Source organism: Exophiala bonariae (assembly GCF_035927105.1).
Source record: "Exophiala bonariae strain CCFEE 5792 chromosome Unknown scaffold_29, whole genome shotgun sequence".
NCBI lineage: Eukaryota > Fungi > Ascomycota > Eurotiomycetes > Chaetothyriales > Herpotrichiellaceae > Exophiala > Exophiala bonariae.
Genome location: NW_027042504.1, coordinates 329,748 through 355,747, shown reverse-complemented (window position 1 = coordinate 355,747; position 26,000 = coordinate 329,748). Strand labels below are relative to the sequence as shown.

At 48.8% G+C, this 26,000-nt stretch overlaps 11 protein-coding genes across 11 annotated transcripts; 7 read left to right on the top strand and 4 right to left on the bottom strand.

Moving 5' to 3' along the window:
* Positions 1–941: 941 nt before the first annotated feature.
* Positions 942–1,493, bottom strand: LTR84_007444 (uncharacterized protein; the record flags this gene model as incomplete). The annotated part of the gene is made up of 3 exons (XM_064850997.1): positions 942–1,147; positions 1,216–1,390; positions 1,452–1,493. The coding sequence occupies 3 exons, from the start codon at positions 1,491–1,493 to the stop codon at positions 942–944; spliced, it is 423 nt and encodes a 140-aa protein (XP_064702266.1).
* Positions 1,494–2,258: 765 nt separating this feature from the next.
* Positions 2,259–2,821, top strand: LTR84_007443 (uncharacterized protein; the record flags this gene model as incomplete). The annotated part of the gene is made up of 2 exons (XM_064850996.1): positions 2,259–2,389; positions 2,479–2,821. The coding sequence occupies 2 exons, from the start codon at positions 2,259–2,261 to the stop codon at positions 2,819–2,821; spliced, it is 474 nt and encodes a 157-aa protein (XP_064702265.1).
* A 710-nt stretch (positions 2,822–3,531) lies between these two features.
* Positions 3,532–4,779, bottom strand: LTR84_007442 (uncharacterized protein; the record flags this gene model as incomplete). The annotated part of the gene is made up of 1 exon (XM_064850995.1): positions 3,532–4,779. The coding sequence occupies one exon, from the start codon at positions 4,777–4,779 to the stop codon at positions 3,532–3,534; it is 1,248 nt and encodes a 415-aa protein (XP_064702264.1).
* A 535-nt stretch (positions 4,780–5,314) lies between these two features.
* LTR84_007441 (uncharacterized protein) lies at positions 5,315–6,192 on the bottom strand (the record flags this gene model as incomplete). The annotated part of the gene is made up of 2 exons (XM_064850994.1): positions 5,315–5,746; positions 5,794–6,192. 2 exons carry the CDS (start codon positions 6,190–6,192, stop codon positions 5,315–5,317), a joined length of 831 nt encoding a protein of 276 aa, XP_064702263.1.
* A 2,770-nt stretch (positions 6,193–8,962) lies between these two features.
* Positions 8,963–10,024, top strand: LTR84_007440 (uncharacterized protein; the record flags this gene model as incomplete). Its single annotated transcript, XM_064850993.1, has 1 exon — positions 8,963–10,024. One exon carries the CDS (start codon positions 8,963–8,965, stop codon positions 10,022–10,024), a length of 1,062 nt encoding a protein of 353 aa, XP_064702262.1.
* A 1,519-nt stretch (positions 10,025–11,543) lies between these two features.
* Positions 11,544–13,431, bottom strand: LTR84_007439 (uncharacterized protein; the record flags this gene model as incomplete). Its single annotated transcript, XM_064850992.1, has 7 exons — positions 11,544–12,161; positions 12,399–12,426; positions 12,499–12,539; positions 12,598–12,942; positions 13,010–13,029; positions 13,099–13,121; positions 13,172–13,431. The coding sequence occupies 7 exons, from the start codon at positions 13,429–13,431 to the stop codon at positions 11,544–11,546; spliced, it is 1,335 nt and encodes a 444-aa protein (XP_064702261.1).
* A 4,417-nt stretch (positions 13,432–17,848) lies between these two features.
* LTR84_007438 (uncharacterized protein) lies at positions 17,849–18,229 on the top strand (the record flags this gene model as incomplete). The annotated part of the gene is made up of 2 exons (XM_064850991.1): positions 17,849–17,862; positions 17,965–18,229. The coding sequence occupies 2 exons, from the start codon at positions 17,849–17,851 to the stop codon at positions 18,227–18,229; spliced, it is 279 nt and encodes a 92-aa protein (XP_064702260.1).
* A 1,593-nt stretch (positions 18,230–19,822) lies between these two features.
* On the top strand, positions 19,823–20,833 carry LTR84_007437 (uncharacterized protein; the record flags this gene model as incomplete). Its single annotated transcript, XM_064850990.1, has 2 exons — positions 19,823–20,078; positions 20,130–20,833. 2 exons carry the CDS (start codon positions 19,823–19,825, stop codon positions 20,831–20,833), a joined length of 960 nt encoding a protein of 319 aa, XP_064702259.1.
* An 859-nt stretch (positions 20,834–21,692) lies between these two features.
* On the top strand, positions 21,693–21,887 carry LTR84_007436 (uncharacterized protein; the record flags this gene model as incomplete). Its single annotated transcript, XM_064850989.1, has 1 exon — positions 21,693–21,887. The coding sequence occupies one exon, from the start codon at positions 21,693–21,695 to the stop codon at positions 21,885–21,887; it is 195 nt and encodes a 64-aa protein (XP_064702258.1).
* An 823-nt stretch (positions 21,888–22,710) lies between these two features.
* LTR84_007435 (uncharacterized protein) lies at positions 22,711–23,912 on the top strand (the record flags this gene model as incomplete). The annotated part of the gene is made up of 3 exons (XM_064850988.1): positions 22,711–22,765; positions 22,815–23,054; positions 23,107–23,912. 3 exons carry the CDS (start codon positions 22,711–22,713, stop codon positions 23,910–23,912), a joined length of 1,101 nt encoding a protein of 366 aa, XP_064702257.1.
* Positions 23,913–24,304: 392 nt separating this feature from the next.
* Positions 24,305–25,296, top strand: RPS4 (40S ribosomal protein S4; the record flags this gene model as incomplete). Its single annotated transcript, XM_064850987.1, has 4 exons — positions 24,305–24,412; positions 24,469–24,797; positions 24,888–25,182; positions 25,240–25,296. 4 exons carry the CDS (start codon positions 24,305–24,307, stop codon positions 25,294–25,296), a joined length of 789 nt encoding a protein of 262 aa, XP_064702256.1.
* Between the last annotated feature and the right edge of the window lie 704 nt (positions 25,297–26,000).

Sequence of the window (26,000 nt, the reverse complement as noted above, 5' to 3'; positions counted from 1 at the left end):
GGCGTGGAAGTGGCTGCTCTAGGTAACATGTGTGCCAATCACGCACAAGTTACATGGGTTGTTACCTTTGGGAGCTTCCGTGAGGATAACTGTCGAGGCCGTGTTGCATCGAAGAACTGGGATGAGCAACCATCCCGTCTATACCCCTGATAGAGATTTCGTTTTGACACGGGCTACGTGATTTCTTGCTGGATCGCAGAAGTAAAAGTTGCTCAGAGTGTGGAACGATGTACAACGTGGCAACTGCATTGTGAGTTACCTTGGAAGTCGCAATCTTTTACCACCTCTGCTATAATGGTTGGACCTCAGCGTGTGCCACTTTGCAGTGACCTTGGTTTGATTTGATGCAGTCCTGACCGTTAGTTTTGAAGGTGGCATGTGGTCACAAGATGCACCGCTGATCTAGGTTTGGTCAAGCAAGGTGAAGCAATTGGAGTCTGCAATCTGAAGTGCTTCTCAAGCTCAAGCTTCCGCTCAGAGACATTGCCCAGATTTCTCCCCACACATTATCTTGGCGTTGAGGTAATGAGAATCCAGATTTGTCAAATGAGCTGATGCGGTAGGCCATGGTGGCCATGCAATGTCACCGAATGGAATTTGAAGGACTCGAATGCACGATCCGATTGCTGATAGAGAGTGATAGGCCACCCCTGGACAAATGGCTACGTAGCCACATTGCTAGAGCCATTTGTTAAGTAATTACCTATTTGTGGCAGCATCCCAAAGACTTTGCAATCCTGGGTATCGTTGCTCATGCAGGAGAGCGAGTTGGTTTCCCTTCTTATCCTTTGTTCCTAGGGCCTGAGTTGTCAAGGCGTTTTGATAACACAGGACACAATGTATCCACGCTTGCTCGGGACGCCCTGAAACCTATCAGTGTTCCCGAATCCTCAGCCTCGCCATCCACTCCTCCGCATACCAGCCCCAGTTCTCGATGGACATCAAAGACCTTTCTCAGTTATCCTGCTGAAAATCTCGGTGGGATTGAGGTAAGTTTCTGCGCGATATAGCTTTGGTCTCTCTTCATGCCTTTCCCGGAGGAAGAAGACGGCAAACCCTGGGATTTCGATCACATCGCGCTCGGGATCATCGCCCTTGACAACATAGCGAATCTTGGCCGCCTGATATATCTTCGATCCGACGACGTCTAGCATACCACGGTAAGTCAATTGCGTTGTCACAAAAAGCGCCTTGGGAATAATAAGACCCTCATACCAAAGTAAAGGACTTCATGGGTCATGACATCGAGTTTTGCAAATACCGTCTTGAACATGGCTCTCACGGAGGGACCCTGAATGACTGGATTGTTCGAGTACTGGAGACTGACATCCTCGGTAAAGAATTCGTCGAGCCAGCGGTCTGCGTCTAGGGTGGCACTTGATGCATGAAGCTATTGTCGAGGACATTTATATCAGTATAGGTCGAGGTACGATGGCGCTGGCAATGCTCACATCCTCGAGCCACTTCGAAGCCTCTTGTCTGTCAAGCACCATGATGAAGATTAACGTTAAGTTTCAAGTAAATGATGGTCCCCTTTTGTCTCGAATTCAAATGTAAGATCATTCTTGACCAGCACTCACGTCTTCTGTTCGAATATATAAAGTATCTCGTCGATTTGTAAGCCTGCTACTCTGCAATGTTAGGCCATCTTCGAATAGCCATTCCCACGACACATCGTGGCGGGTTATGATCTTGGATCTCGGGACAGACGATTTCCATTGGCTGAGAGTCCGGGATTGTTCAACGCGATTTGTTGTCTGCTCCGGAAGGCCTCAGTTCGCTGTACCCCCTAGAGAACTCCACAGACCTGTCATTGCACGAGAATTGCTCGCGAACCTACCACCACTTTAGTCACGGCGGTCAAGGTAAGAATGTCATACAGATTCTTGTATCACAGGTACCCCTCATGTTGTCAACGATGGCCGATGAAAATCACAGGCACTCTGAGAACAGGTAGGGGAAGATTGATAGCCCGGAAGGACGTCGCTTTAGGCGGGAGTGCCACTAATAAAAGCAGCCGGAGGTCGTCTTGGCATCCAGTGACGACTTTACGAGATGCGGAGGCCTAACCAAATCCTCGACTGCACATCTCCAACTCGACTTCACTCTCTTATGCATCTGTCCTACACTTGCAACCTGTTCATCTCGACCAACTTTCTGGCTCGTCGACGCCAAAAAGACTCCCAGCCTCGAGACTTCCAATCCTATCAACCACCAAAACATCAATCCCCAACCAGCCGACACTTCAACACCTCAACATGTCATCGCCCGACCCCCCTCGTGGGCCACCACCACCCACCAACAACAAACCCACCGCTTCCTCTTCATCCTCATCCCACCCCAGCGGCCCAGCCAAATACATATCCTCATCAGGGCACGTCCTGCAATCGTGAGTTTTGGATTTCCCCCATATCCTTCTTCCCTTTCTCAACGGGAACCCCCGCTCTCGTTTCTACACTCCATTCTAACTTAACGCAGACCTCCCCTCACGGCCCGTATTACACGCAGCATCGACTCCCTGTACAACTTCCTCGGCCTGTATATTGTGTCGCTGTTCAGTTTGGATCCCTACACCGCTGCCCAGAACAGCCAGTTCAACACCCGCGGTCGTCCCAATGCGTATCAGGATCGTGCGCGCTGGGGTGGTGTGAATCGCACTGCTGGTGGTGCTGCGGGTGGTACTGCACCAAGGGGTGGAGGAGGTGGAGGAGGTGGTGGTAGTAGTGGTGGTGGCTCGAACGGCTTTGGGGGCGGTGGACCCGGCAGACGGATTGGAACTGTTGAGGACGTTCGGGGCCCGGAGTGTGGGAGTTGTGGCTGAGGGGGTGGTTCCTTTGCGGTTTTTGATCTGGTCTGGATGCGCCACGCTACAAGCGAACGAACGAGTGGAAATAATGGATGGAAGCAACTCATCGGCTGGTGCTGCAGGGCATTTGCCTGCCGCGTTTGGATGTTTTGGGTCATCGCCAATCAGACGGTCGAGCATGGTCGTTCACACTCGGTCGTAAGCTGGGTCCAGGCTATCCAGGAGGTTTCGGCGAACATCAGAATCAGCGCCGCTGTTCTGATGGGCCATTCATCGAGTGATCTGGAACACAACGAGGGGATGATGGAGATTGACATTCCACCAACTTATAGAGCGTTAGATTAATGAGCTGTGCATCATTGCGCAAGGTTTTATGACGGATGAAATGGTATGCAGTGTCTCTATACACATGAGCCAACGCTTTTCAGTTCACTCCCATGTACCCACTCCACATCTCTGCGGTGTTCAATAAGGGATTGGATGGGAGCTATTGACACGGATCTTACGATTGCGGATACTTCAGGAATAGACTGTCGTGCTGGAGCCATGCTGATTACGCAGTATAATATGTTTCATTGGTTGACAATGAAGTAATGTACCACAGGAGGATATCCTAGCGATGAGCCTCAGTAATCATCGCCTGGAAAGTAACCCTATATCTGTCGAGTAATACATCATGATGTGCCGCAACTCCAAACTAAACCCAGTAACCTCAACAGGCATATTTATATCGTCGACGCATCGACCTTGATGTCGCCAGCAATCTCCGCATTGACCGTCTCTGCTCTCCCAGCACTCCTCTTCTTCAGCACATTCTCAATGAATGCTTCGCCCGCTTTATAACTGCTTCGCACGAGCGGTCCGCTGGCGACGTACAAGAATCCCAAGTCTAGAGCACGCACTCTCCATGTTTCAAAGACGTCGGGAGTGACATACTCATGGACAGGCATGTGTCGCTTCGTGGGCCGCATGTATTGGCCGAAAGTGACGACGTCGACATCGTTCTTCCGTAATTCTCGGAGTGCATGCCAGAGCTGTTCTTCCGTCTCGCCCAATCCGAGCATGATTGATGTTTTGGTGATGAGGTCTGGCTTGGCCTCTTTCGCTGCCTTCAGAACGGATAGAGATTGGCGGAAGGTGGCGCGGCGGTCGCGAACTTGCGGCGTCAAGGCCTCGACCGTCTCGATGTTGTGGGCGTATACATCCAAACCGGAGGTTGCCACCACCTTGACCATCGCGAGATCTCCAGCATAGTCGCTGGTCAAACACTCGACCAGGATTGAGGGTGCCTTGGACTTGATCTTACGGACGGTCTCGGCGAAATGGTGTGCACCACCGTCTGCAAGATCGTCCCTGTCTACACTGGTGAGCACGACATACCCTAGACCCCAGCGCGACAGGGCTTCGGCTGTGTGCTCTGGCTCATGCGGATCTAGGGGTTGCGGTGCCTTGGACGTCTTGACGCTGCAGAATCGACATCCTCTGGTACAGGTATCTCCCATCAACATGATGGTAGCCGTTGCTGCGGCTTTATTACCGCCGCCCCAACAGTCGGAGATGTTTGGACATCGTGCCTCCTCACAGACAGTGTGCAGATTCAGACCTCGTAGATCATTTTTAATCTTCTTGTAAGATGACCCATCAGGAATTGGTGTCTTGAGCCAAGAAGGTAGTCGGGTGATCTCCTTCTTCTTTCCCTTGGGTCCCACGAGAGCGGTCTTCAATTCGTAAGCTTCGGAAGGCTTCAAAGGCGCATCATCACCCCAAACGAAGTCTGAAAACGCTGGACCGGCATTGAGCTTGTCAGCAAAAGATGTTGGTCGAGTCCGTGGCTTTGGAGGAGTCAGATCGTCGGTAGTGGTGGCAAATGATCTCGAAGATCTCGGAGGAGTGTATGAAGGGAGAAAGACTTTGAAGGGTGATTGCCAGATCTGGCCGTTGATGCATACCCGTCGTGGAGCTATTGTCGACATTGTGAAGTGCTGATGCTGGAATGAATGGCGAGGCGTTGACAGAGAATGGAACTTGAGGTGGGATGCACTTGAACCGCGAAAGGCGAATTGGATTGCCAGGAAATAAATGTAGGGAACATGAATCGATCACTTGCCCGATCGCTCAACAAGCCGAAACCAATCGGCTAACTGCGGTTAGAATATTTAGCATGCCGCTATTAACGTCTTGGCAACATTCGAAGCAAACACGAGGGACTCGAAACTTGAACTCATTCTCCTATTTGACACTGTTCATGTGTACAAAAGTATTTGTATCTTCGGTACTCCAGACACCTGTCGCGACAAACTCCAACTGCGTAATAATAACCAACTCCTAGCCTGCTGAACAACGATACCATTTTCAAGAGCTCAATGATAGCTCGAATCCACCAAAAACGAATCAATCATCTTGACCTAATCCACAGAGCAAGAGCAATTGGTTCCTGTTTGAGATCCGATGAGCAAGTCTCATCTGGCAAAGACCAAAGCACTCATCTCCAAAGGACTTGCAACTCCATCATGGCAGTACAATATCATTTGATCCTGTCATAAATCTCGCACTCGCTCCAATCAGTGTACTCAAAACCTTGAGCTCGCTCTCATCCCGTGGAGCATAAATAAGAAGAAAGGTATCGCCAATGCCGCAGATGAATTTCTTGTGACCAAGCCACCATGGCTGAGTTCTTGCCAAGCGGTGTCGCTGAGCCCATCCCTTTTCAATCACCACTTTGGCATCCTGTGGAGAAAGATACAAGTGAAGTGAAGTATCCCCGTGAATGTGACCCAATTCTCCTTTGGAGGCAATCACCACATCCGAGACTTTGCTAGAGTTGGCAAGAACAGATGGATGGACAAATAAAGCAAGGTGATGTTTCTCAAAACTAGACAAGTTTTGCTGAAGTATGTTGGGATTGTTGTGTACAACTGAAGTGAACAAAGAGAGAACTTGCTGAGCCGAGTTAGCAGGTGATGGGGAGTCAATGAGGTTGGACATACCTTGTTCATCTCTCGAGTAGGACATTGGCTGAACTGTCTTTGTGGCGCGATGCCCCGGATATCAGGTCTCTGTCCTCTCCGAACAGGCAAGGCTTGTACTTCCTTGTGAGCCCCGTCTGGATAATCCCCTGTCCACAGAGTATCACGCTCGGCAAGAGTGAAGGGCTTGAGGAAGAAGGTCACAGATAACCAACCATAGACATTGTAAGGGGTACCACCAGGGCCCAGATCTTTGAAGGCCTGGTAATCTCGGAGACACCAGTTGAAGCAACGCCAAAGGAAAGTGATGAGACCGATAACAAGGAGGTAGGTAGGAAAATAATGGAAGAGGGATAGGGAAGGTGGAGAAAATGGGGTAAAACGAAGGTCGCTGACGTCGTCAGGTGTATAGATGTCCATGATGAAGGTAAAGAGAGCAGCAAAGACGCAGAGCACCAGGCACAAAAATACAGTGTTTGGAATTGACGAGGTTGAAAAGTGAATGAAAAGTGGAAAAAGAAACGAGCTCAAGTACTTCTCTGCCAGGCTTGAGACGGTGAAGCTAGTTGTACCGGGTGAGACGGATTTGAGGAAAGAGCAGCTTGAGAGGGAGACGCTGAAGGGAGGATATTTCCACGATGGGATGAAGTTGCAGCATGTGGCCTTGAGGGCAAGAGTCAATCATACGGAGGATGAAGAAGCAGCCACGTATCGGATGAGTTACCGCTTGTTGTCCACCAAGATATCTGGCGGAGAAGAGCTGGCAACTGTGAAGAAAGCTGCATTGCATGGCGACGGACAGTAGAATGGGTCACATTATCATGATTCAAAGGGCTCAATAGGGCTCTCTCATTTGTGCAGTAGCAGAGTGAAGCTGAATGACGCAGGGCACGGAGCGGTTTCAAGCCCCAGGCATGCGTGAGGTCATTTGGACACTTCTACTTTTCCCTCGTACTGCTTAGAGGGGTGCATCATCTCTCGCTTGGCGTGAGGAATGTTTTGAAGATAGCAACTCTCCGCCAGCCCTGCATAGGCTATGAGAACGTGGTGTAGGCGACCTGGATGGATTGTTTTGGGACACCGGGTGAGCGTTCTATACCTCCCAAGGTACATATATACTTGAGTGATGGCCAAAAAGTTCAGGGGGGCACAATCTTTGGGTTTTTCAATCACCGTTCGAGGCGAGTAAATAAGTTGAGGGAACCCACACCAGGACGCATCCATCCCACGAGCATCCTGGTCCAGAATCAGGTACCCGGACCCTGGGATTAAATCCCTCGTAACTGGACGTGGGGAGAATGTGGGATGACACTCTCCAAAGTACCAAGTACAGAGCCGTCGTCCTTCACCAACTCGTTATCCGTACCCCAAATTGTCTAGATTTCGGATCACTCCAAGGATCGTGTTTCCTACTCAAGAGCCGGGGTTGCTTGGACGTCGTGGGGTTTGCTTACCATCGTAGCCCACACGGATACGAATGTTTCTGAGGCTCAGCTATTGTTTGACCAAGGTTTATGGATTAAAAGTCAAAATTGGGAACACCAGCTGACCTGAGCTGATGCAGTCACAAGCAGGGAGTATTCAAGAACAAGTTTAGTGTCAAAGTCCCATTCCAAACAAGGACATGATGAAAGAGGGGAATGGACATGTCCTTCAGAAGCGCACGAGGTAGGCATGCACTTGACGGAAATACAGTTTGGAGAGATGAGGTGTTAGTGGCTGTGATCGAGCCACATGTTCAGTCAAGAGAGGGCCGAGAGAATGAGGGAGGGGCTGCAGCGTGAATCCGGGGAACTAACCTGTGTAGGGAAGCTGAGTAGAAGACTGTGTTTTGGGATGGTAAGAGGAGTGGCATGATGATCGATAAATTGTGAGGGATTTGCTTTGTCGATCCGATCAAGTATTTCGAACTCTGTGTGAACAAGATAAAAGCAATGAGCGACCTGGTCTTTCAGCAAGAGCAAGACCAGGCTGTGGAGAAGAAGCGCGGCATTTTCCAGTCATACGAGGCATATTACTATTAATTGTACTCAAACATGCCAGTAATAGAGAGCCACATGCTTAAAAGGTTCGTGCTCTGGCACCCATCTGGGTAGATGAGCAGTGGCTGACTCCAACGTGTACTTTCCTGTCCACGCTTAGTCAAGTCGAAGCCAAGAATGATCGGATCGGCGAAAGTATCTTCCTCCCTCCGCTGGAAAAATAATATTCCAGGCGAGTCTAAAGTGCATTGAGCCTTGGGTGGCAGTTGCCTGAAACACCACTTGCAGAGGCCACTGATGCCTGCGCATGCCCGTACCCTTATGTGATAGAGAGACCTTTGTCAATATTCACTCTTCGACGCCTGTATCTCAGTTCAATCAAAATATTTATCCAACTGACCGAGATACTCTCTTCAACGGGTCTTGAGAATTGAGTGTTGATCTTCATCTCTTGTCCTTGTTATTCTCTCATTCCATATTTGCCTCATCCAAGGTCGAGATCGAGTCGAAGGTGCCCCAGGCTGAACCTTGGACGCCCGATTTTGGCCTCTTCCCAGCGACTAACCAAAAGTCTCCTGTCTGGAATCAAATCAAGCATCACGCCGCATCACCATCCCTTAGTTCCCACTGTTCGGTCCAGTCAGCCTCCTCTCTCCTAGACAACTGTTGGAGATTGTCTTCTGTGTCATTCCGCCCTCCTCTACCGATCATCATTCATCCACTCTTCTTCACTCCACCACTGGCTTCCAACTGTAACCAAGCCCAGCCTTGAAGTCCATCTCTGCGATTCGGGTCTAAGTCACTGGCTGTCAATCCACTCCTCCGTGCGCATACTCCACCAACTACGTCGACAGGACCCCTTCATTTTCGACCAGCTTTTTTTCTCTCTACCTTTCCGGTTTCTCTTTCAACGGCCTTCACATCCACATCACGTTCGTAGCGCATCATCAATTCGACAAAGCTATTCTCTCAGCTCATCGCCTACCCTCTCCTGCTGGGTTTCTTTCACCGTGGCTTCCTCAAGTGTGCAGGCTTGGACGTCCTCCTTTCAACACCATTTTCACAGCCTGGTCGAAGACATCCTTCCATTCGTCCCAGTTGAGTTCCACGGCATCATCCATTCCACATTAGCCAATTATTCGACCGCCTCCTACACGACTGTCGCCGCTCTTCTCCTCTCCCTCCTCTTTCTACTCTATCGCTCTCTCATGAGTGCCTACGGCTATGTCGCCCATGGCGGCAGAGGTGGGGGATCACCCTACACCAGCAATATAGTTGACAATTACCACCCGCGCAACTTGTCTGGTCACTTCGAGTACATTGATGCGGACCAAGGTATCTTGCAAGACTCACACCGCCCCTCAGCTGCCAGGATTCATACCAATATGGAGGACCCTGATGCCCCGGATGTTATTCTGGTTCGATATATGGCCTCGATTATTCCGGTCGAATTCCCTCCCTACTCCGTCAGTGAAGAAACTGCCTATGTTGGTCAGCTGCGTCAATCGGTGGCAAATTATCTACAAACAGATCCCAGAAGAGTGAGACTGGTTTACAAAAAGCGTGATCTGAAACACGACAAATGGCCCTTGAGAAAATATAATATGAAGCAGAACAGTGAGGTCGCAGCTATCAAAACGGAGGGCATTCTGGACTACAGCGACAGAGACAGCCATTCGTCAAGCGGAGAAGAGACAGAATCGTCTGTCAGTAACGTCCGCCGAAGACCTCGCGCGCTTTCTTCTGTGCGACACCGTAGTGATGAGCAGATCCCACGACAAACCGATCACAGATCCACAGGTACCTCATCGTTTCTTCACCCAAATGGCCATATACCCTCAGCCACCTCAGAGCGACAATCTCGCCCAAGTTTGCAACCTGATCTTGATGAGCGGTATTATCGACGAGAGCCTTCACGGACAAGAGGCACATCTCCTCGCCCCACCCCCACTTCAACACCGACAGCGCCTTCCATACCAGCCTTCCCTCCCGCTGATCCCAACAGCCCACTAGGCAAACTCCAGGCCTTGTCCAACACGTTCCATACCCAATGGCTTCCACCTAGCGAGAAATTCATTAACGACCCTCCCACCAATTCTCAAGCCCGGGACAAAACACATCGCAGTCTCAGCGAGAGTATCATGACCCATATTCTACTCAAGGCGGATGCGATTGAATTAGAAGGAAACGGTGACGCACGAACTTTCAGAAAGAACTTGATCAACGAAGTCAACGATACCATGAAGAAACTAGACGCGGCAGCACACTGAATGACCCAATCTCTTCGGGAGTCTTATGAGGAAAGAATTGCATGGTTGTGGTGTTTACTGGCGCAATGAAGTTGATGAAAATGAGGAATGATTGTGATTGATTGATAGGCAGCTCGGATGTTGTTTGCATGGGGTGGTTTGACGGGATGGTATTTTCATGTGAAACTTGGATACTATGTCACTACATTGCATTGCATATTGCTCTTTCCCTTCCATATCGGTAGCGAGGCCGGAGGTCACGGCCAGCAGGCACATGTCAACAGGTGGGTCAAGGAGCTGGCATTAAATACCTTTTTAGAGTGTTTTGATCAATCTTCATGGTGCTAATGGACATGAAGGCGGTAATCCTATCCCTTCTTTTTCTTTTGTCTACGGCTAGCTAGCGACTAAGGCGAACGTAGATCCATGTCGATATATCCTTTGTGTGATGATAATGAAGTTCTGATTCTAGACGATCTCAATCTGCGTAGATGTAGTAAACCATGACGCTGATGGACGACGACGACGACGACGATCACCACGTTTATCAGACAAGTTTCGTAGCACTTGGCACCTTCTTCTCCTCCGAGTGTCGAAGTGTCCACTCCAGCCCGCACTCCCTTGGTAGGCCTCTCAACGTCTATCATTATGATTTCGTATATTCCAGACTGTAGGTGGGTGATGGGAAGTTGGTGATGACCATGACCATGGCCATGATGACCGGTGGATGACTGCGCTGACACTACAGGTTCGTAGGTCATCCATCCACCGTGGCTTCCTATGTTTGGCATTCAGTGGACAGAATTTGATCTGCTGATGTCAGTACCACGTATGCTAGGAGGGGCTACAACTTCAATACTGCCATACTGCCATACTGCCATACCAGTACCCGCTTGCCATTGAGCACTGCTTCCAATGGCGCAGACTTCTATATGTCCCGGGAATTCGTGTGTGTCGCTGAAAAGAACTGAGATATGACCATGCTCTACTGGCCAGTCAATTAAGTATTCTGATCAAGTGCCTCTGTGGAGGTTTGAGCCTGGTGAACACAGCTGGCGTCGATCTTGCGCTCGAAATCGGCCCGTCTCGACATAGTCAGCTGCCCTTCTCCTGCACTTTGTCCCTTGGCACGGGCTAGTCTTCTTGACGAAGCTGGCGAAGATTAAAACTCGTACAGATATTATACCTGTCTGGGTGCCTGTAGAGATGAGCGGGTTTGAATATGTCTTCGCATGATTTCGCTGTGTCTTTTAGCTGATGGTATCAATATTATACATGCTGGATTTGGTCCCCAGAGTCTATGCGCTCGCCTTGATGGTATATCAATAACATGTGTGTTTCTGAGAATTAGGATCTCCTTATCCTTTCTAGCCAGGTATCTGCTCTGATCGCAGTGCTAGATGCTTCCTTGCCATGTTATTATATCTCTTTTTGAACCAACAAAAGAAACCCATTTTGAAACAATTTCACCGTCCCAATATTGAACATTAAAACATGGTCCTGGATGCGTGATCGACATGTCGTCACAAAAGCCTCAGTGTTATCTGGAAGGCTTCAACTCGTTCGTCGATCCGGTCTCACTCGTACCTCGACTGGGTCCCACGATGACAGTGTTGGTTGTTGAGGGCGTGACACTCCCACTTTCATCAATATCTTTAGTTGAAACGATGGTCTCCATGGTTTTGACAATAACGTTCTCTTCCGTTCTCGAACGATTTCCATTTTTGACGAAGTCGAGGAATCCCATCTCATGCGTCTCGTGCGGTGCATCGCCAATGTCATCCTCATCTTCTTCGAAGTGCGTTCCATGAGGGTACCGACGTCCCGACTCGACATCCCGATGGTGTGTTCGACTCCCTCCGGAGACCCAGGCCGAGTAATTCTTGTTCGGGTCTGGACTCGTCACACCATCTCCGCGACTGCTGTCCAACTTGCCAGGACCCACTTGTCCAGCAAGATTGTTGCGCCCTTGGCTGGACAGTCGCTTATGGTCCTTCCCTCCTTTGTTATACCAGGACCTACTTACTCCGGTAGACCCAGGGTCCCCACTGGATGTATGAGGGCCGCTGCTTCCCGGTCCAACAACATGTTGATTCGGAGCTTGGGCAACTTTCGTGATAAGTTCGGCCATGCTCATTTCAATGTTGAGTTTCACAATCTGATGGCAAAAGAGTCAGCATTCCCATAGTTCCAAAGTGGAATGACGGGGATGGGACATCAGTTTGAAAGACTTTGGTATTGACAATGGCTGACTTGTGGAACAGGCTCAGGGCACGGCAGGCTGTAGAATGTGAACAGAAAACCCGAGGCCTTCCACCCCACCCAAGGATTATCAAGCACATGATCGGGAACACAAGCCGTGGATGTCAACACCAAATTTTAAAGTGCTACTTACATAGGCGACTGGATGAAATTGCATATAGCTGTATGGGTTGTTAGTCAATGAACATATGGTAACAGGATATCATCTAGCCTGGGCAACACAAGTAACTTACACAAAAGTATTCTTCATACTCATCATGGCGATAATCAGAACCTGAACTGTGTTAGCAATGCTGAGTCCGATGGCTGCATGGTGATCAACAGCAACTTACATCCATACTCAATGAAACCAAGACGATGAATGCGTTGAACCTAAATAGAGGCCTGTACTTGGCCATACCACGAGCCATCAACTTGTTCTTCACGAGATACAAGAAGTACGCATTGAGAAGGCCATCGACCAGCAAGTAGATTGCTTTCTCACAGCGATCCCAAACCTTGTTGATCTCGATGTATTCCTTACTCGTCTGCAAACGAGCAGGAATCCAGATACAGTAGACCGAAATGTTTATTGCTGTGATCAAGGCTGCAGTCCCCCATTTCATGTATAAGACTTTCTTTTTGTTCGTGATAAGAAGGGCAATCCGATTGATGATAATCTGAAGAAGAAACTGGACCTATCATTGTGAATTAGTCAACATCAATCCCAGTCTCTAAGATTACTGGCGAATGCTAGATCCTTACCTGAAGCGCCCATAAAGTTACTGCAATGTACCACCATCGTTAGTCTGGCATATTATGATTTGAATTCATGGAAGCAAGCTGTGACTCACAAATTGAGAAAAAGAAAGCAAAGCTGTTTTGATATTAACAGTGACATTATCCAAGTTGACGGGTGTGGCATACCTTGGTTGGAAGAAGTGGTCAATGAAAAACCAGCAAATAAATCCAAAGATTGTCGAGACCAACATCTCGCCCCAAATGAGGATGACATAGGTTGTGACTCTATGAGCTCTTTTCCATATGGTAGCCGTCTGTCGCCCAGCTTTCACTGCTGTGAGAAAACTGAAACCCAACGTGAAGCCCCATGCTAAACTTGCAATGCGCAAATCCAATCCGGAAACCGGTTCCTCTTCATAGTTTGGTGAGATCCAAAGAGAACCCATGATATGTGGATTGTGCTGAGCGAAGAGCCGCAGCGTTGAATAGGAAAACAAACTGATATACAAGGCTTGATATCAATGAAGAGAAACACAGCAATCTGACAGAGGATGGAGAATTTGAGATGGTGCATTGGAATATGTAACATGGAGTAAAGGCGAGGGATACTCCCTGCAGCATTCTGCCTCACCAAGGCTGAAAACCCTGCTGCGACCCAACATAGTATGGATCGAGGTGAACGGGACTCGGTCCAATCCTCCCGCGCGAGGCCACGCTTGCTAGCATGTTCGAATGCTTTGTTGCCATTCGTACATAGCGGTGAATATTGTGCATTGTCTTCAGAATCAGGAACAGCTTGCAGATACGCTCAGGGGCCGCCCACTTTCTTCACCCGGGGAAGACGACCTGCTCAAAATCCGGAAAGCTAAAAAAACCCAAACAGGATGTAGTGGTTAATCATGAATCAGGGAAAGCGTTGTCAAGTTGCTCAATGAGTGGCCAGATGGAGGACAAACATTGCTCACCTCTCTTCGAGTGGACACAAGGAAGACTCCGAATTAGGACGGAGATCCTTTTGTCCACTGTGGCGATCATATTATGAGGTCTAGTTTGTTAGGCTAGCATCGCATCGAATCCGCTGGTCTGATGCGATAGTAGTCGAGGTTAGTGGCGTGCCCTAAGGAGATAGTTCGATAATGATTCATTTGCGTTGGCGACCCTTGGACGAGACAATTAAAATGGTCTAGAACTATTACCATTCACACACATCGTATTCAACATGCGTTCCTGCATATTGTAGCACGCGTGTGGCGCACCATGTAGAGCGTGGCATCCAGTACCATGGATCAGCCAAACGGTGGGAAGCCTCGTGGCGTGACGGACGTGATAGATGCATGTGAGTGTGCTTGAATGACGAGGGTACCATGCCATTAACCTATGATGATGGCGCGACAACAGTATGGAGGACACAGTTTGGGCTGCAATGGCAAGGAAATTGGGCTCTCCTCGAGACGTGGTGCGTGTTCCATCTGAGGCTTTGTTCTTTGAAATGATCTACAATGCAGAGGTGGGCTCTCGGTGAACTGGTAAGCTCCAAGCAGTCGCACGCAGAATGATCCACAGAGGAACAATCGATGATTATTCTCCGATGTGATGTGGAATGAAGAATGAATGGGTTTCTGGTTTTCCTCATGTCGTGTGGATTTGCTTTCGAGTGAAGATTTGGATTGCGCCAAGCGAGCTGAATAACGTTCAGGCTTCCCGCCCGCCGTCGGCGATCTACGTAGGCCCCCTTTGGGCGGGACGATGCATGCGCTTACTAGTATGTCTTGTCAAATCCACTTCCGTACCGAAACGTGTTGTAGAAATACCAAATAAGAAGTCGGAATCTGCCAGAGAAGATTAAGAAATTGGCTCGGTTTCCGAGTAACACGGTTGCCATTGTGCCACCAAACAAATGCTCGTTTTCAAAAGCATCTGGACTGTTCGACGACTACCCTTACTGCCTGATGTTGGCCACTGCATGTACCCCGGAGCAAAGGGGTTCGCTTAATCTCACTGTGTGAGGAGTTAGTGCAGCTAGTGAAGCTGCAGACTTGCAGTATTTTAGAACGCTTCAACGTTGGCCTTGGTACGGGGTGATTTCTTTAGTTTGTGGTTATCGTCCACCTAATGCAAATCCTCATCAACTACAGCATGCAAGATGTGAGATAGCTGCGCGCTTTGCATTCCACTAAAACTTAGATCTTGTTGAAGATAGGGGACATTTCTGCAAGTACTCCATGGTGGGCTCGAGACGAGTAGGGAGTATTGCGGGCAAGCGAAAGCTGGAGTCTGGACAATAAGCGAGAGCATCCACTTCGGAAGACCGGGAGGTCTCCATCGTCTCCATTCAACCAGGTGTTGGCTGATGCCCAAGCAGACTTGTTGATTTCCAAATTCCAATACACGGGGTCACTATTGCATATCCCTCGTCTGAGGGGCGATTGCTATCGAGTCTCAACTGAATTACACCTCGGGAATCCCCAATGTCTGAGTTCATTAGCGTACATAGCCATCGCGGCCGAGTGGAGAGTGGAGTTTCCAACGACCGCGAATATTTTACAGCTTAAATGGTTGGCCAATGCACCGAATTGTGGGCTAGGACATTGCTACAGCGGGCCATCCCCATCGACCAGCAATTTTCATACCTTTCCTTGTTCGACTTTTCACCTTTGACTCTATCTTTCGACTCTTACTGTAACGAGCAGTGAGTCGATCCAGCGGAAAGCCGGAGGATGTGTCTTTGCTCCAGTTGAGTTGGGTACTGTGAATCTCTGCCCACCGGTTGGCATTGTAATTCGGAGACAACCTCCTGGTGACGCCTTTGCATCGACGGAGTATGGTTTGGTATCGATGAAGCAGGCTCACTTTACTCGTAAGACCTGGCTAATATCCAAGTGCGTCTGTATCTCCCAATTCTTGGTAGAGTGAAGTCATGAGCATGGAACTTCTCTCTCGAGAATTCTGCTGTGCATGAACTTCAAAGAATGGTCGTCGTGTGTTCCATAACATGAAACACACCTATACCTTCAAAGTTTCAAGTCCTCAACTGAGTTTACACTGCTGCAAACTGTGCAGCAACCGCTCAGTCCTACTACAGTCTTGCCACCCGCACGTGGCAATGCGATTATTAGAGTGAGAACTTGGAAAGGGATACCAAGGGTCGGATGCCTTCTAGAAATTTAGCTTCGCCAATGTCAAATAAACTTCTTCGCAATCGAACCAAGAATCACCTATTCTCGCAAAGGCACTCTCCGTGATTAAGCAGGTCTGCGTCAGGTTTGATCCCTGGTTACTGCGCTGCTCACACGGAGAACACCCGTAGTTGCCTCGTCTTATGAATTCTAATACCAGTATACATTTGTCTCATGGAATGATCAGTGTTGGCCTATTCTCCATCTCGTAAGCATATTTCATGTTGCAGAATTTTCGGACTTAGTGTGCAGATGAATTCGAATATGTAGCTACAGTTTTAGCATGACTTCCACTGCGGCAGGCAGCATCGATTCTTCTGACTTTGTTGGCAAGTCTTGGTATTGTGTTCCGAATGCGCATAGAACGCAGTCAGGTTTGTCTCGCTCCTTGGCCTGCAAGGCATTGATAGTCTTCATAGCTCGATGACAATCATATGGTCAGCCTGTTGGTTCGGTCTACCTTCTCAGACCGAGTTATGGCCGCGCGCTTTTGGTTCCGTCAACAAGATACACGGCCCAGAAGCAGACAGACCAATGATGCCAATGATGGGTCCGCTCCAATTTTGTGTTTGAAAGCCTTTCAGATCCTAGTACCCTGTGTGAGAACTAGGGTTTCCATGGCATTTTTCACCTGACTCATGCGAATTCATTAAAGTTCGAGGCTCAATCTGCAGGCGTGGAACCTAGTGGAGCCAATGGACCTGCCAGTTACCGTAATTTGTGAAGGCCCTGACTGCTCGTCAGCATGTTCACAACCTTGCAGGCCCTCAAGAAAGGAAGAGCCATTAACGGCTGTGCCTAATCGGTCATCATCTTGTACTATCTGCGCAGATGTCGTGCGGAGGGATTACTAGCATCGGCGGTACTGACATTCGATGCCGTATTTCTTCAGCTCAGTACCGAGCAGATCACTGTAAGTGAAGAAGAGTAAGCTCCCCTGGAGGAACAGAGCTTCAGAAGAGAGATGATGCATGCGTTAGAAAAGGCAGGTAATCCGATGAGACCGAGGTGGGGTCCGAAACCGTTGCGAGGCAGCTGTTTTCAGAACTCAAACTCTTGAGTGAAAGACAAATAGCTCCCTCAGCATTGGGTCATTGAACTTCACCCTGGCGCATAATTTCGTCAACCATATCTGCGACCGTGATCAAGACGATATGTGTTGCCACACATGAGGAGTGTCAAATATAATTAAACCATTCCTAACTCTCGATTGAAACGGAAGTGACTACGGTCATGGGCAAAGCTTCCCGGATGCGAGCAATGGCTTTCTCGCCGAAGCTCACAAAGATATCATGTAGCTGCGAGTTTCAAAGATCTTGTCGACAGCTCGAAAGCTAACCGTGCTGAGGATTTTGAAGCACATCTCGATCAACGAGCGTCACAAATCTGAGCTGAACAACTCAACTTCATTTGACAAGACGAAGGTCTGATGTTCCAATATTTATCCTTTTCATGATAGGAGGATGCATCCGTTGATCACTCTTGCGTGGTACCAATGCATTAAACAGACATGGGGTGAGATTATGAAGTCATCATGCGTCATAAAGTGGGCATTTCGAACACAATCTCATGAGCATCACAAGAATACGTGGCCTTGACTTGCTGGTTATTTTACCACAGCACAACAGAAGGTCCCAAAGCATCCCCTAGATATACAGTTACTATCGAGGTATCTGAGATAACCAACATGGCAAATGTACGGTAGGTTAAGAAAGCAGAGCATCCCTTCCCCGAAATCGAACTCGTTAACCGCGGCCTCACGCAACCGTGCTGCTCTTCCCCGGCTGACGAGTCTTTGCTCAGGAACACCATTGAGGAGCAAAAGTCAAACTATGGAGCAAACACGTCCGTTGGCCGCGATCTTGGGCAGCACCATCCGTCTGCACAATCAAAGGGCGCTCCAGCCTTGCCTCAGGTCAACGCTGGACGTGGTCTGGTCGAGAGCATAGATGATGCATTGAAAGGTATTGACGGTCAAGCAAGAGACAAAGCTCAAATGGTGGATCACAGTGTAAAAGTTGGCCAGGAGGATGATTTCCATGCAAAAGCGGCCGCCAAACAACCATAGGCCATAATATCGAGCGCACAGTGTCTAGCCAATGCACGGAGAACCTTTTTCTTTCAAGTCTTCAACAGAGGATTCGAAGAGCTCACTAATGTATGAAACGTGATCTGGCAAAGTTATTCATGAGCACAGGGCGAAGCTTGATTCCTCAGTAGCCTGACTCTGAAATACGATGACTGTCCTTTCATACTTGTGAGATGGACCTTACCTATTTGGAACAGTCTGGCAAATATCATTCCGTTTTGATTGCTACCGCGTACCATCTCACGATGGTGGTGCTTGGAGGGTGGACGAGGAATAACCAAGATACTCGGCCGGGGCAACGGATCAAGGTACGCATAATATGATTGACGATGATGTGAAATGTGCAAGAGTATGCGCTTCGAGGCACGTATACTCGAATCGTTGCCTCTGTCAAATTTCTGTTGTCATGAGCATCCTCAAAAAGCTCGAAAAAAAGACAACATCAGCAGGATGCGTCGAGCAAGAGCCACAATCGTATCATGCTAACTCGCACAGGGGTGAGATGAAACAGTTGCCTACTGAGCACAAATTGTAGGAACCCAAGGAGGAAATGTTCAATCTTCGCCTCCTTATTCCTTACCACTTCATGACGAGGAAAGTCCACGGTGCTCACCCAGCAAAGGGAGGCGTTCAACGCGGAAGCGGAGAAGAACTTGGTATTCTGAAACCCCAACACCAAACCTCAGCTACTCCTTCTTCCCACTTGGTCTGATGACGATATCCGAAGGATCTAATAGAATTTTCGGAGCATTTATGCAAGGGGCCGCAACGCCTGATCGTGTAGGCCTTCTCAGAAGTGCGCTCTGGAACTGAGTTATTATAATGCAAACCTGATGAGAAGATTGGAACTCGTCACATTTCAGCCCGATTCGGAAGACTCACCTCGACGGTCAATTGCCAAGGACTGTGCCTCCCTGTCACTTGTGGCAGGCAACCGCCCAGGCATGGTGACCTCTACCCCGTACTTCAATCAGGCTGTGAAAAGGAGTTCTGTGATTGGAGAGGCCAGCGGGCCAAAAAAAAAAAGGACCACTATCCAGCAAGCTAATTGGCGCCCCGTTTGCAGCCTTCAGTGCTGCTGATACATGTCCATCCTGATTTCCAACATTTTTTATACTCCAAATACGAACAGGCAAAAGGCGACCATACTGAACCGTAGGCTACGGGTGTGACAGTGAACTTGCTGTTGGCATAACAGGCGGGCTCCGAGACGAATTTGCTGACCGCAACCATTTAGGTTATAAATATGAGCCATTGGAAACGCAGTCAAGGCGAATATTCGCTATCAATGCTTGTGAGTTTCATACAGAAACTTCCTCTCGTTTCCCTTCTCCGCTTTGTCTTCTGTCTTCTTCCGAAAATTTCTGATCTACACAGACGACAATCTACCCCATCATGGCGTGTTCATTTCTCCCTAACACGACCATCACCAGCGGCATCAAGTGGTGGCAAGTAGCAGATACTTTAATCAATATCGAAAGTTGTGGAGAATCGTATCTGCGCCCTTCAGTTGGGGGTGCCCTCCAGCCCTGGGTATTCTCAGCACTATTCGTTGCACTCCACATACCGATCATGGCACTGAGAGTGGCGAGGTGGGAGGATGTTCAAACACTGTCAATTATTCTTGCAGGCTTCAATGTGGCTCTTGCATTCCAAGCCTGTCTATCCACCCGACTTGCTCCCGAGGATGTTCTGGTTTGGGGTCCGAGTCTGATGACATTGGTCATCGATGCAGGAGCGATGGAGCAATTTCTTACTCTAGGGCGAAAGAACTTCAAAATCTGGTTGGCTGGCTTCTGGAAGGGAGCCAAGCCAGTGGAAGAAGATGGTAGGTTTTCTCCAAATATCCTTTACTTCATATCCCTGAGACTTGCTACAGTTGAATTAGAGCCAGTTAGGCCGGTGGAGCAGGATCCAGCCTTGCCAGTGGAAGAGCGACCCGCTCGTGGCGCTAAACAACCAACCTCGACGTTTGTTGCTTTTGTGACAATCACATCATCTCTCCTGCTTTTGATGATATTTGGACTGCAGATTGCAGGGCTAGTGGCAGCTTTCCAAGGACGGAAGAAAAAGGACGTTAGGGCATCCTGGTGCTCACCAATGTTCAGCCTCTTTGGAGTGGCTGAGTTCGACTCCAATTGCGTCTTCCGAGAAATAAGTGGAAGTCCCAACAAAGGGCTTGGATGTATCGAGCTGGACGGCAAACGACAACGATTGTGGTTAATGGTGACTTTGATCTGCCTCTTGCTATCAGTGGTTGTGCAGATGGTGGATCTCATCCTCCTGTGCTCACGCTTTCGTCGGTGGGCTCCTTTTTCATTTCTGGCCGTGAATTTGCAGAGGCCATGGGCCACAATCACACTTGGTTTCGGCACGCTAGTTCTTATTCTAGCATTTGGGGCGAACGATGCATATACGTTACCGTATGGAATCAGTGAAAACATATGGCTTGTTGTGGATAGTGGAGAGCCGTTTGTATGCACTGGGACACTCACTCCAGCTGGAGAGAGGGGCCAGTTTCTGGGTTGGCTGGATGGTATATTCCAGTCATGGGGCTCTGTATATTTTGGTCCTGAGACGTAAGTCCGACCATGGATTAGTCACTACACTTCGATTAAATATTTTGGTGGTTTCCAAGAGCCACAGATAAGATAACCTATATAACTTAACGAGGCTCAACATAGTTCTTCTGGCTTACGAGGCTCCGAGGTCAAGACCCAAGCACATCAGTTGTACAAGCATCGCTCATCTTATGCCAGCCAGGAGGCATGTATTTTTGCGCCGATGATGAGCATAGCGTGGTGGAGACTAGTCCAAGTCATAGACTCTCCCTAGGTGAGGAGTAGAGCAGGCGAATAGCACAAGCTCAGGCCACTTCGAGCTGCAACATAGGATTTTACAAATTCCACACAGACCGCCATTTAGAACTCAAGGCCAGATTGCGTGAGACAGGGCTTCGGTCTGCTCCGGCAAGCTCTTGATCCGCCGGTCCATTGCTCCGTACGTACTGGAGGTCGGCAGATAGTGGTTCCTGGGGCACTGTGGGCATCCCAGGGCCAATGTTTAAGCTTAGATTAGAAGCTAGGGGTGTCCGGGGGATTGTCATTCGCAAGGACGAGCTCCACGTTTCAGTCGCATCTATTCTGGATCGAGTCCCTTTTTCCGTCGAAAAACTTCTTTTTGCCTGCAACTGCGTGATTTCCATCCTCCTTTTATCCGCCCGCTGACTTATATTCGCGTCTGCTCACCGCAAACTCCTTATCACTCTTTACACTCGTTTCACCATAATAGACTCATAGATTTTCGATTTTTGTCCAGCGTTTGCGACCATAGACAACCCATCTGCATTGCATCTTTGCAAACTCCCGAAAGTCTCGACAGACACCGCGTTCTTGAAATCTTCCCAAGAAACACAATCAACCACCTCCTACATCCATCCACAATGGCCCATTTCACTCTCACCACCCTCGTCGCCACTACGGCCACTGCTCTTGCGCCATTCCTCATCGTCTACAACATGCCTCAACAGAAGACACAGTTGTCCACCCTCTCATCTCTCCCTAAGCCGCGCCCTTTCGCCACTCTTCGTGACGCGCGAGAGAAGGCCAAAGTCGGCTCTGAGTTCAGCCTCATCTAAATCAAATACCTGAATGTCTGCTAAACGGAATTCAACACAATCATTCATTTCAGCCTCGCAACTCATCAGGAGTTGACTATTTTCAACTTGTAATATCATACCACTTTTCATACCCCTAAACACGTGGGGATTTCACTTGAACGACACATCATGAAGCTGGAGGTCAACGGAGACACGAGACAGGAGATCACTGATGACCATGGAGGGGCAGGAACGGCGTTGATTGGGTTTTCTCGGGTGCCGTGCTTTAAGCACTCGCAATGATGGTCACTTTATAAGGATAGATAGATCAAGTGTTTCTACAACCATAGAGAGCACGCCTCGGAACCTGAATACGAACACTTCTTTTTCCAAGTCTGCTATTAGGTGCTCTGCATAATCATAATGTCAATCTACCTCGTAGACCAGAGCAATGATACCAACATACTCGAATCACAAGGAGTGGCGCAACTGAGCCTCGCGATGCAGGAACGCGTTCTCTGTCCAGTGAGAGTGACAGTGACAGCACCCCTGCAATGTTTCAGGGTCCAGACGGATTGAGTGAGCCGAGAATGGATCTGAGAAGAATAATTTGTCCGACAAAGTTTTTCCGAGGTGGGTCTTGGCATCCACGATGGGGAGGGAGAATGACTCAACAAGCGAACACCATTGAACGGGTCACAGAGGGTAACAAATTGCAACACTCGTGATAGGGCTATCTAGTTCTAGGATATCATCAATCCAGCACCTAAAAAGTTGTTGGAGCCACATTGAGGGAAGTGGACGGTGATCTTCGATCGGGTTCAATCTAAGAAATCTCGAGAAATTCGAAATACTTGACAAGATGGTAGCTACATCTTCAGAGGGGAAGAAGAAGGTTGCAGTGCTCGGAGCAACAGGTGTGATTGCTGGCTATGATCAACGAGGCATTGCTAACCATTGAATCAGGATCTGTTGGTCAGCGATTCATTCTTCTTCTTGCTGACCATCCATTGCTGTATCTTCAAGCAGTCGGGGCTTCATCCCGATCTGCTGGCAAGTTATACAAGGATGCTGTTCGATGGAAGCAAGCCAGGCCAATGTCAGAGGAATTGGCGAATCTGGAAGTCAGGGAGTGCAAGGCGAGCAACTTCCAGGATGTGGATCTGGTATTCTCGGGTCTTGACAGTGATGTCGCCGGGGAAGTTGGTATGTTTATCTTTCAGATGGGATGTCTTCATTCCAGCTAACAAGGTTATAGAGATGGAGTTCCTGAAAGCTGAGATCCCAGTTTTCTCAAACGCAAAAAACTACAGAAGGGATCCTATTGTTCCTTTGGTGGTTCCAACCGTCAACATATCACACTTGGCTCTTATCCCACACCAAAGGAAACACTTTGGTCTCAAGAAGGGGTTTTTGGTTTGTAATTCCAATTGCGCTGTTATTGGAATTGTCATCCCATTCGCCGCATTGCAAGCAAAGTTTGGACCAGTCGAAGATGTCGAGGTCTTCACAGAACAAGCAGTTTCTGGTGCTGGATATCCTGGCGTATCAAGTATGGACATCATGGACAACGTGATACCCTACATCGCTGGTGAAGAGGATAAACTCGAGACCGAAGCTCAAAAAATTCTAGGTGCTATCAACTCAGAGGCCACAGCATTCGAGGAACAATCTGGTCTCACAGTTGGCGCCACTTGCACGAGAGTGGGAGTTACAGATGGGCATATGGCTTTCGTCTCCCTCAGGTTCAAGCAAAGACCACCACCCAGTGCAGAGCAAGTCAAACAAGCGATGCGAGAATACGTCGCGGAGGCACAGAAATTGGGATGTCCATCAGCTCCAGAAAAGGCAATTGTTGTCTTTGACGAGCCGGACAGGCCACAGCCTCGACTGGACCGAGATATTTCGGGAGGTTATGCCGTCAGCGTTGGTCGTGTCAGGGAGGCCGCAAAGGGATCACATTTCGATATCAGATTCGCTGCATTGAGCCACAACACAGTCATCGGAGCTGCAGGGTCATCAATACTGAATGCTGAAGCCGCTATCATTCAAGGTCTCATATGAAGCTCTGAATCGAGGGGTTGTGGAGTAAAGAGATAGTATTACATGATATCAGCTAGAATTCAGCTTTGAATAGTCACCGCAACATTATAAACAGCACCTATTTCTGAGATCTCCTGTCAGTTTCAATCTTGCTTGAGTCGACCCTGCTGGCAGAGGGTACGAGAACATGGAAATTATAGTAGAGTTGTGAAGTGGAGTACGCCAGAAACTCGAACAGTCAAGAATCGACAACGGTAGAGCACTGCTACTCAAAGAGCAGCGCTAGCCTAAAATTGGACTGCCCAGTTTCGGTCGAAGTCTTGGCACGACCGCACCTTTGCATTTTTCAAAATTATCACCTCCAACCTCGAATTCCGTCTATCAGATCATCCCTCTACAAACAACAATTCAAGATGGGTCGCGGTCCGAAGAAACATCAGAAGCGTCTCAGTGCGCCTTCGCACTGGCTTTTGGACAAACTCTCGGGTGCCTATGCCCCCAAGGCATCCCCAGGTCCTCATGTTCGTCTCAACCCCGACGGTACAAACGATTCAATGATGAACTAACGTCCCTACAGAAAGCCCGTGACAGCTTGCCTCTGATTGTCTTCATCCGCAACCGCCTGAAGTATGCCCTCAATGGCCGCGAGACCACTGCCATCCTCATGCAGCGCCTGATCAAGGTCGACGGCAAAGTTCGCACTGATTCCACCTACCCTGCTGGCTTCATGGATGTCATCACTATTGACAAGACTGGCGAGCACTTCCGCCTGATCTACGATACCAAGGGCCGCTTCGCCGTGCACCGTATCGAACAAGCCGAGGCAGAGTACAAACTCGGCAAGGTCAAGAGAGTGCAAGTTGGCAAGGGTGGAATCCCATACTTGGTTACGCATGATGCTCGCACGTAAGTGACCTGCACCTATCAGCCGTTGGACCAAGATTTGGTTGGAAACATCCGTGAGAAAATGCTGATAAAATTTGTGTGTGATTCTAGTATCCGATATCCCGATCCTTTGATCAAGGTCAACGACACCGTCAAGATCGATCTTGCCACTGGAAAAATCACCGAATTCATCAAGTTCGACACTGGTGTGATTGCCATGGTCATTGGTGGTCGCAACATGGGTCGTGTTGGTGTCGTCACCCACCGTGAACGTCACGATGGTGGCTTCAACATTGTCCACATCAAGGACGCAATCGACAACTCGTTCGCTACCCGAGAATCCAATGTTTTCGTCATCGGAAAGGAAAAGCCATGGATCAGTCTGCCAAAGGGCAAGGGTGTCAAGGTATGCTCCATCGGTCTCTCTACATCTAGCCACATTTTACTAACCGATCCTTCTTAGTTGTCCATTGCTGAGGAGAGAGATCGCCGTCGTGCTGTCGCTCTTGCCGCCCACTAGAGAACGATATGAGCCCGGTGGAGTATGGCGCAATCGCTTCTGGGGATGGCATGGTTGAGCAGGCCTCTAGCTGATACTAAAGACCTCGTACCTGAGTAGTATGGTCATTCAGATCTGGAGTGCTCTCAATTGCAGAGAATTGAAGACCTCAAAACAAAGATTTCACGACAAGAATCAGTGAATTCAATGAGATACCAAAAATTTTCAATTGTTGCTTCTCTTCCTTTGTGTCCCTAACTTGTTGCTCGGTGTCTCGGTGTGCCTCACTGCATCCCGAGGACAGAATTTTGATGACCCTATTGCAATGCCTACCTCTCCCCGGCCAGACAAACTTAACACAACTAGTATCCTCAACAGCACCGATGGCAAGTTTCTCCTTAACGCAGCCGTAGACAAGCCCCTTTCGTGAATACGCAGTAATTGACTGTGCAAAGCATGACTATTTGATCACAATCTCTTCTAAATGAGTAGTTGAGTAGATCTCAACTTTGTGGAGTATTCCACCGTCCAAACGACCTAGCGTGGTGAAATTGAGAGCCAGCAACACCTCCACGCACATCAAAATGCAGGTTCTCCTGATTTTATTGTCATAGCTGTGCAGAGGATTGCATGCACTCTATCAAAGATGTATCCAGGTCTGGTCGATGTACCGGATAAACCTCGGGCTCTTATTTTTCCGAACCACCGATGCCAAGGCGATTGTT